This window comes from Danio rerio, chromosome 3 (assembly GCF_049306965.1).
Source record: "Danio rerio strain Tuebingen ecotype United States chromosome 3, GRCz12tu, whole genome shotgun sequence".
Lineage (NCBI taxonomy): Eukaryota > Metazoa > Chordata > Actinopteri > Cypriniformes > Danionidae > Danio > Danio rerio.
The window spans coordinates 63,187,460-63,197,500 of record NC_133178.1 but is presented as its reverse complement, the minus strand read 5'-3'; the positions used below and the strand labels follow the sequence as shown (position 1 = coordinate 63,197,500).

General features: G+C 38.0%; 1 protein-coding gene across 1 annotated transcript in view; it reads left to right on the top strand.

Moving 5' to 3' along the window:
• LOC100537733 (stonustoxin subunit beta) overlaps positions 1 to 7,971 on the top strand; it is a 12,824-nt gene extending 4,853 nt beyond the window's left edge. Inside the window, exons 3-4 of the mRNA XM_003201524.7 lie at positions 3,165 to 3,190; positions 3,263 to 7,971. Coding sequence (XP_003201572.2) covers positions 3,165 to 3,190; positions 3,263 to 3,798 — 562 coding nt within the window. The 3' untranslated portion in view covers positions 3,799 to 7,971. The remainder of the gene's footprint in view (positions 1 to 3,164; positions 3,191 to 3,262) is intronic.
• The last annotated feature ends 2,070 nt before the right edge of the window (positions 7,972 to 10,041 follow it).

Below are 10,041 nucleotides of genomic sequence, written 5' to 3'. Positions count from 1 at the left end.
AGCCAGGGTCTGTCATGGTGTGTCAGTGCCCTTGGCAACTTGCACTTCTGTGATGCACCATTAATGCTGAACAGTTCAGAGAGATTTTGGAGCACAATATTGTGCCTTCTTTTTCAGGGACGCTCATGCATATTTCAACAAGACAATGCAAAACCACATTCTGCACACAATATAAAGTCTTGGCTGCAGGGGAAAGGAATACAGGTACTTAACTTGCCTGCCTACAGTGCCAACCTGTGTCTAATAGAGAATGTGTGGTGCATCTTTAAGCGTAAAACGCAACAACGAAGTAGTGATGGGAAGCTCGAATCATTTTACTGACTCGGATCTTTGAGTCTCGTTCGTCAAGATGAACGAATCTTTTTTCGCGTCATTTCGTTCATTTGGTTCAATTTGCCAAAATGTTATTAAAATGTTACGAATTGCTTCCAAACACATCTACAACTAGCCCAAAAGGTTGATTGCATGACAAATAAGTCATAACTAGAATACTATAAGAAGGAGAAAATAATCATTCAATGTTCGCCTGCTCTTTTGTCTATGAATGTCTATTTTGTCTTCTAATGTCAGTGGTTCGTTCACGTTACACTGGCAGTCACATATAATCTTAACCAATGTACACAGTCGATAGGAGCCCTGATAATTTGTTCACCTTTCAAGTCTTGAGTCGTTCGTTATTTAAGTGACAGAATGACTCAAACCAGAGGACTCGAGATGAACGAATCAAATCTTTTTCGGGCTGTAAACGTGTATGATTGGCCCGTGAGGAACGAGTGACTCTGACGCGATGGAGGACTCGAGAGGTGAACGGATCAATTCTTTTCCCGGCTCTAAACGCGTATGATCTGCCTTTCCACGATGAATGACTCGAAATGTGATGAAGACTCGAAATGAACGATACCACCTGCACTCCCTGAGAGGACTCGTAATTCCCGAGTCATATTGAAGATTCGTTCAGAATTAACGAATCATTCATTTATCATTCACCCATAAATACAATGAAGACCCCAGGCTTTTGCCCACCTCAAGTCATTTCTGCAGGAAGAATGTGACGAAATTACACCTGAAACACTTCATTTCTTGGTTTATTCAGTCCCTAGACGTCTTTTAAGTGTTGTGAAAAAGGAATGGCAACATTACAAAGTGGTAAAAGCTTTACTGTTACAACTTTTCTTTAAATTTTTTGCCAGAACCAAAATTGGAGTGTGTTTATTTTAACTAATGTTTGTTGTATTGTCTGCAATGAAATACACGTCAAAGTAAATTGACTTCTTTCTGTTTTTTTAATTGCATTTATTTTGCATTTTTCATACTGTCCCAACTTTTTCTGATATGGGGTTGGAGTTTAACATATACATTTACTAAGAAGGTATTAGTGTTTTTTGGCTCTATTTTGACGGTCCATGCACAGAGCGCAAAACGCAGGGCGCAAACGCTTTCAGGGCGTGTCAGAACGCATTTTTGGTAATTTAAGGAAGGGAAAATCCGCTTTGCGCCAAGGCGCATGGTCTAAAAGGGTTGAGTTTATTTTCTTAATGAGTTATAGGTGTGTTTTGAGAATAAACCAATTAGAGTCTCATCTCCCATTCCCTTTAAGCTGCGCCGCGCCATAATCGCATTTTGACGTAAAGTAAGTTCACTTTCGCTTTTGCTCTCGTGGATAGGGAAACCTTTACGCACAGACATCAATTAGCCTATAAACAATTGATTTTGTTTGTTAAACGCAAAAATTTGTTTCAAAACTATTTCTAAATTCAGTTCTATTTTCTAGCAAACGAATAAATGAACAATAATGACCAAGTGTGCTCAAAATACTAAGTTATATCCTAATACACCTGCCATGCCCCATATGGTCTAAAATTTGACTGGTTTTTAATAAAACATATATAAAACATACAATATAAATATGGATATAATAAATAATACTGCTAATAATAATAATATCATACAAAAGCAAACTGAATGAACTGAAAAAGCCTTCCGAGATAAAGAAAGTAAGGCAGTGGTTTTTAAATCTTCATGTAGGCTAGAAATTAATATGTTTTGTAATATTTTAATAATTTCTATTTATATCCTGTAAACATCCTTATTATATATATATATATATATATATATATATATATATATATATATATATATTATATATATATATATATATCCTTAAGATATTATATATTTTTTATATGTAAAGATATTTGCGTATTGCATCTTGTGTGTAGTGTGTAAGCCAGGCGCACTTTGCGGCAGACAATAGACCGACTTTGTTCTGGTCTAAAGATCAGACTATTTACAGTTTCTCAAAATAGCAACGCGCCAAAACACGCCTGCTTTTTTAGACCAGAACTGTCACGTTTTAGCGTGATCAAAAACAATAAACAAAAAGGTGCGGATCCAAGTGCAGATTATATTTATTTACAGTGCAACCAGCAAGGTGATAAGAATACAAAGTAACAAATAAACAACAAAACCAGAAACTAAATCAGAGACGAGGCTCAGGAAAAACAAACCCAAACAACTAAACCTAATTAGAACACAGACTAGACAAATGACACACGAACTAGACTAATGCAAAGTACAAGAACAGGATCAGAATAACAAACTTGGAATCTAAGACTTACAGGAAACTCGGACAAGGAAGACAAACGACGCAGTGACAAACAGAGGTGAAATGGTTGTATAAATAGTCCAGATAATCAACGGTAACGCAAAACAGATGTGATGACATGTCAGTGCAGGTGTTCCGGTGTGTGCGCGGGGCATGTATGAAAATGTAGTTTTTCTGAGACGCTGTAGTGCTGTCTTAGTCCTGATGCACTACAGCGCCCTCAGGTGGTCACTGATGGATGTGACAAGAACGCCTATGGCGCAAATGCATTTGCTATTTAAACAGCGTGGCGCAACACCTCAAAATGACCCTTGCGCCGAGCTTAAAGTACCAAAAGACCTTGCGCCACACTGCGCCGGGTGTATGATAGGGCCCTTTATCTTTAAACTTTCTTACAATATGTCTGCCTTGTTGTCTAAAGATCCAATCAGTGGACCAAAACGCATCATATAACCAGGTGTAAACTGGGCCTGATTTTAACTTGATATAAAACAATGGAAGATCTATACAATGTCAACACTAAAATAATAAAACAAACATCTGTCTTTGTGTTTTCTAGTGTGGAAAATGGAGGACCACGGAGATGTAAGTCTACAAAAGCAGATGCTTGTAGTTCAGTTTTAATAAATGTTGTAATGTGTGTTTACTTGCGTTTAGATGCCTTTGAGCTCACACTGGATCCAAACACAGTAAATAACGCCCTGATTTTGTTTGAGGGGAACAGAAAGGTGATGGGTGTGGGAGAGAGTCAGTCTTATCCCGATCATCCAGACAGATTTGATGAATGGAATGATCAGGTTCTGTGTAAAGAGAGTCTGACTGGCCAGTGTTACTGGGAGGCTCAATGGAGCGGGCATGTTTATATAGCGGTGTCCTATAAAAGCATCAACAGGAAAGGAGGTGGTCTCCCTTGTTGGTTTGGCCAGAATAAGAAGTCCTGGAGTCTTGAGTGCAGTGATCACTCATTCACTGTCTGGCACGATAATAACTCCACATCCATCTCTGTTCCTTCAGACTCCAACAGGACTGTAGGAGTGTTTGTGGACGAGTCCATCGGCTCTCTGTCCTTCTACAGCGTCTCTGACACACACGAACTCACACACTTGCACACATTCAACACCATATTCACTGACACACTCTATGCTGGATTTACAACACATTTTGGCTCTTCAGTGACTCTGTGTCACGTTTAATAACAAACACACGCACCAATTTCCCTCACCAGTTAGCAGCAGATTGTAGACTAAATGGCAGTTTTTCTAAAATTGGTGTGTGTTGCCTGTTATCTTAATTCATACGTCACTGTTTGGGAAGTGTATTGAGCAAAGCTACCTTTAGCAATGGGATCTGCTCTTACATTTAAACATCATTGAATATACCACGGCGTTGGGGCACATAACAAATGCCCAATCATCTATAACAAAACAAAAACAAATATTTGATATAGTAATAAAGTAAAACTTTACAATAAGGTTGTGTATTTAGTAATGCATTTAGTAACTTGAACAAACAACGAACAATACTTCTTTTACAGTATTTGTTCATGTTAAAGGGCACCTAAAATAGGTGTCCTTTAGTGTTAGTTAATGAAAGTGTTTCATTGTTAGTTCATGTTAACTGACAGTGCATTAACTAATGTTAACAAACATGAATGAATAGATTTTAATAACGCATCTGTAAATGCTGAAATATGATTAATAAATGCTGTACAAGTGTTGTTCTCATTCAGTTCATGTTAGGAAATACATTAAATATTGAAACCTTATTGTAAAGTGTTACCAGTAATAATGTACATGAGCAGCAATGAAGGTGACATTGCGTGCCAATTTTACCGATTCTTTAGGATCTTAATGGAAAGTTTATAACTGACTTTGGTGCGTAAAAACATGCTGGATAAGTTGGCGGTTCATTTCGCTGTGGCGACTCCGGATTAATAAAGAGACTAAGCTGAAAAGAAAATGAATGAATGAATAAACCACAGCAGAAAGCCTATGCCATATACCAGAGGTCACCAATCCTGGTCCTGGAGGGCCGGTGTCCCTGCAGGGTTTAGCTCCATCTTGCCTCAACACACCTGGCTGGATGTTTCAAGTATACCTAGTAAGACCTTGATTAGCTTGTTCAGGTGTGTTTGTTTAGGGTTGGAGCTAAAATCTGCCGGACACCAGCCCTCCAGGAACAAGTTTGGTGACCACTGCCATATACAGTACAGATACTTAATAAATAACCTTGGCTACTATAAATTAAAAAAAAATTTACGTATTCTTTTTGTTTTCACAAGCTTTGGAGACGTAACATAAATTCTGCTTTTAAATAATAGGTCACCTATAGCTTTTGTTTGAGGCTGTGTTCAAAAGTACATCAATGCTTTCAAAGTGCACTGCGAAGAGTACAATTGTAAACATGAAGATCGCTAAAATTGAACCGTAAAAATAGTTTGAAAGCAAATTACACCTAAGAGAGATGACCTTAATGCTTTTTAATTTTTAATAATTCCAACTTTGAATGTTAGGATGTTCTAAATGAATAGGGCATAGGGGGGATAAGTGGGAAGAGAACACACCCAGGAACTATGTTTCTAACTACAGCTCCAGAGGTGTAGTTGCGAGTGCTCAAGTTTGTGACGCAGTTTGTGAATGTTCGTTGAAGCGATGGATTTGGGAAACGGCAAATCAGCAAACTATGTTTGTAACAACGCAACTTGCGACCTTAGTTGACTAACGATGGTTTTGGGAAACACACCCCTGCCTGAGATAAGATTGTAAAGTGGGTATCGGACCAAACAAGAAGCACTGCATTAAATTAGATTTTTCCGTGTCTTTAAAATACGGAAATCAATTTTACCCTTGTACCCCAGTTTAAAAAATAAATAAAATTGTGGTTGAAATTAAGAGAGTTTTCCAGGATAAATAACAAATGGGTGGGTGGCTGGAGATGGGTCTGAAATACGGGAGACTCTCGGGAAAAACAGGAGTGTTAGCAGGTATGCTCACACAAACACTCTGCACTCTTGACTACTTCAATATTGTTGATAAGCCGAGCTGGGCATTTCACTCTGTCTCGTGCCGCACACTTTTTACAACTTCACGCTGAGGAAAGTTCCCTGAGTTTGGGAACAAATGAATCACTAAACAATTCATATGGAAGTCGCTGGGGTAATTAGGTAAAAATAAATGCACATTATAAGACAATGAAAGTGTTTTTGACCTTGCATGCATATTAGACTGTTGTTGGAGACGCTTACAACTAAAATATGACCCTATTTCATGTATAAACGAGGCTGTTTAGAAGACATGGTGGATATAATGTGAGAATAGAACCAAACTAAGACGTCAAAATAAGGACAATTTGAAAAGGTTTGTGCATGTCAGTGTGTGGGGTGAAATTAGGATATAATTTTGAACAGATGTTAAAACAGTGTCTAGACCAGGGGTCACCAATCCTGGTCCTGGAGGGCCGGTGTCCCTGCAGGGTTTAGCTCCATCTTGCCTCAACACACCTGGCTGGATGTTTCAAGTATACCTAGTAAGACCTTGATTAGCTTGTTCAGGTGTGTTTGTTTAGGGTTGGAGCTAAAATCTGCCGGACACCAGCCCTCCAGGAACAAGTTTGGTGACCACTGCCATATACAGTACAGATACTTAATAAATAACCTTGGCTACTATAAATAAAAAAAAAATTTACGTATTCTTTTTGTTTTCACAAGCTTTGGAGACGTAACATAAATTCTGCTTTTAAATAATAGGTCACCTATAGCTTTTGTTTGAGGCTGTGTTCAAAAGTACATCAATGCTTTCAAAGTGCACTGCGAAGAGCACAATTGTAAACATGAAGATCGCTAAAATTGAACCGTAAAAATAGTTTGAAAGCAAATTACACCTAAGAGAGATGACCTTAATGCTTTTTAATTTTTAATAATTCCAACTTTGAATGTTAGGATGTTCTAAATGAATAGGGCATAGGGGGGATAAGTGGGAAGAGAACACACCCAGGAACTATGTTTCTAACTACAGCTCCAGAGGTGTAGTTGCGAGTGCTCAAGTTTGTGACGCAGTTTGTGAATGTTCGTTGAAGCGATGGATTTGGGAAACGGCAAATCAGCAAACTATGTTTGTAACAACGCAACTTGCGACCTTAGTTGACTAACGATGGTTTTGGGAAACACACCCCTGCCTGAGATAAGATTGTAAAGTGGGTATCGGACCAAACAAGAAGCACTGCATTAAATTAGATTTTTCCGCTCCATGTCTTTAAAATACGGAAATCAATTTTACCCTTGTACCCCAGTTTAAAAAATAAATAAAATTGTGGTTGAAATTAAGAGAGTTTTCCAGGATAAATAACAAATGGGTGGGTGGCTGGAGATGGGTCTGAAATACGGGAGACTCTCGGGAAAAACAGGAGTGTTAGCAGGTATGCTCACACAAACACTCTGCACTCTTGACTACTTCAATATTGTTGATAAGCCGAGCTGGGCATTTCACTCTGTCTCGTGCCGCACACTTTTTACAACTTCACGCTGAGGAAAGTTCCCTGAGTTTGGGAACAAATGAATCACTAAACAATTCATATGGAAGTCGCTGGGGTAATTAGGTAAAAATAAATGCACATTATAAGACAATGAAAGTGTTTTTGACCTTGCATGCATATTAGACTGTTGTTGGAGACGCTTACAACTAAAATATGACCCTATTTCATGTATAAACGAGGCTGTTTAGAAGACATGGTGGATATAATGTGAGAATAGAACCAAACTAAGACGTCAAAATAAGGACAATTTGAAAAGGTTTGTGCATGTCAGTGTGTGGGGTGAAATTAGGATATAATTTTGAACAGATGTTAAAACAGTGTCTAGACCAGGGGTCACCAATCTCGTTCCTTGAGGGCCGGTGTCCCTGCAGGGTTTAGCACCAACTCGCCTCAACACACCTGCCTGCATGTTTCAAGTATACCTAGTAAGACCTTGATTAGCTTGTTCAGGTGTGTTTGATTAGGGTTGGAGCTAAAATCTGCAGGACAACGGCCCTCCAGGAACAAGTTTGGTGACCACTGCTCTAGACATTATCAGTTAAAGGAATAAATGGATGAAAAGAGGTGATTGTCAAATTAGGACAAAGTATATATTGTGAATGTTCAGTGAGTAGCGGTTTACAGTAAATGTGGGTTTGTGTTAATATGCGCAAATGTACAAATGATTAGTGTAATATATAAAGTGAAGGGAAAAAGATGAAATAATGTGAGGTGATATTATTTTTGAGTTTACATGAATCAAAAGATGTTTTGTTGATTATGATGAAATGTGTTTGTGCTTGAATAACTTGGATTATTCTGTTCGAAATAAATAAATACATACAATTTATTATGGCTCTAATATCCTAATATTATTTTTGTTATAAGGCTCCTAATCGGAAATATGTCAAAACCTTGGATCCAAACAAATTCCATTCAAACCAAATGAAATAACATCATTTCAGAGCTGGCTGTTTATATTTAGGGCAGCTCTGCACAGGTTGGCGATTGGGCCAAATGCTGAACATTTATCATTGTTATTACTAATATTATCATCATCATCATAATATTCACATCTTGCAAGAGGTAAAAGCTGCCTGCATGTAAAAACAATACATATAAATATAAAATAAATATAAAAAAAACTGACCGGCCCACATTTAAAAAATGGTCCGGCTCTTCTTGAATTGCCAGATGGCCAATCCGCCCCTGGTAGGATACTACATAGACATGTTCTGTTGGTGCGTTATTTGAGTGGGCTTTTGTTTTCCAGTCAGCATGTGTAGGTGTGTTATAAGTTGTTTTATAAAATAAGCAATATCTGTTCTCGGTTATTTTGACGGAAACAGCTTGAAATTTTAACAGCAGATTCAATTTGAGAATTATTAAGTCAACTGTGGGATTTTAGGCATTTATTTTGTTCTGTCTAACTCACAGGTGTCAAACTCAGTTCCCAAAGGGCCGCAGCTCTGCACAGTTTAGTTCCAACCCTACTTAAACACACCTGATCAAACTAATTAAGTCCTTCAGACTTGTTTGAAACCTACAGGTAAGTGTGTTTGAGCAGGGTTGGAACTAAACTGTGCGGGGCTTCGGCCCTCCAGGAATTGAGTTTGACACCCCTGGTCTAACTTAAATGATATCCATTATATCCAGTAGTATAATAATTGCATTAATTTCCACGGTAAAAATGCATGTTTATTCGATACCGTTGAAGTCAGAATTATTAGCCCCCTGTTTATTTCCCCCCAATTTCTGACCATTCGGTGTGCGGATCAGAACACACATTAAAAACCTAAATGTAAATCTTGATTCCATCCACCAGACTCTCATTTGCCTGGTCCAGGGGTCGGCAACCCAAAATGTTGAAAGAGCCATATTGGACCAAAAAAAACAAAAACAAATATGTCTGGAGCCGCAAAAAATTCAAAGCCTTATATAAGCCTTATAATGATGGCAACACATGCTGTATGTATTTATATTAGCTATATTAGCCTACTATAAAAATGACTTTGTTAGCTACAAATACATACTGAGCCTTCATGATTAAATGTTCATTTCCCTGCAGTGCATCCTGTAGAGAATGACGCGCCACGTGACTACTCTCTTGTACGATGCCGTCTCAAGATTAACTTAATTACAGTATATTAATGAATTATGTTTAACGTTCAAGTTTAACTTCATTACAATATTAATGAATTATGTTTAATGTTCAAGTTTAACTTCATTACAATATTAATGAATTATGTTTAACGTTCAAGTTTAACTTCATTACAATATTAATGAATTATGTTTAATGTTCAAGTTTAACTACATTACAATATTATTGCATTATGTTTTGCTTTGATGAAATTAAAGAAATGCAATAAAGAAATCAGATTTTTTAATGTTTTTTTTTTTATTTTGAGGATTCAAAAAAAAACAACATCAAAATGAACGTGCACAACGTGCCCCTTATCTGGGCAACAAACAGTGCAATAAAACGCAGCCTGCCATTTCCATTTCAAGATCAGCTCGAGTCATTCCTGGGAATGTGCCCAACAAGGAAGGGTCAATCTCCAGGAGTGTGTGTCAAGGAAAGACAGTCTCGTTTTTTCCTTTCGCAATTCGCAAAATCTGCTCCCAAATGCAGTTTGCATATCAACGATCGCACCTTGTAAATAATCACCGTTGAGTGAGTGATCGGGATGGGCTTCTTTGAATTCTCTCAGGGAGGGAAAATGAGAAAGCGTGCCCCGCTGTACATCTTTGGCAAAGACAGCTTGCGCTCCATGGCGCATCACACAGCTGCCGGTTTGTTTACAACAGCTACCTGCCTGGCATCCCGCCCTGCGGATAGAAACGTGTGTCGCAGGCTATGACGCAAATCTGCGTTGACAGAAATGTTGAAATTAAATATTCTACACACTTTTACAGCATTGGAAAAC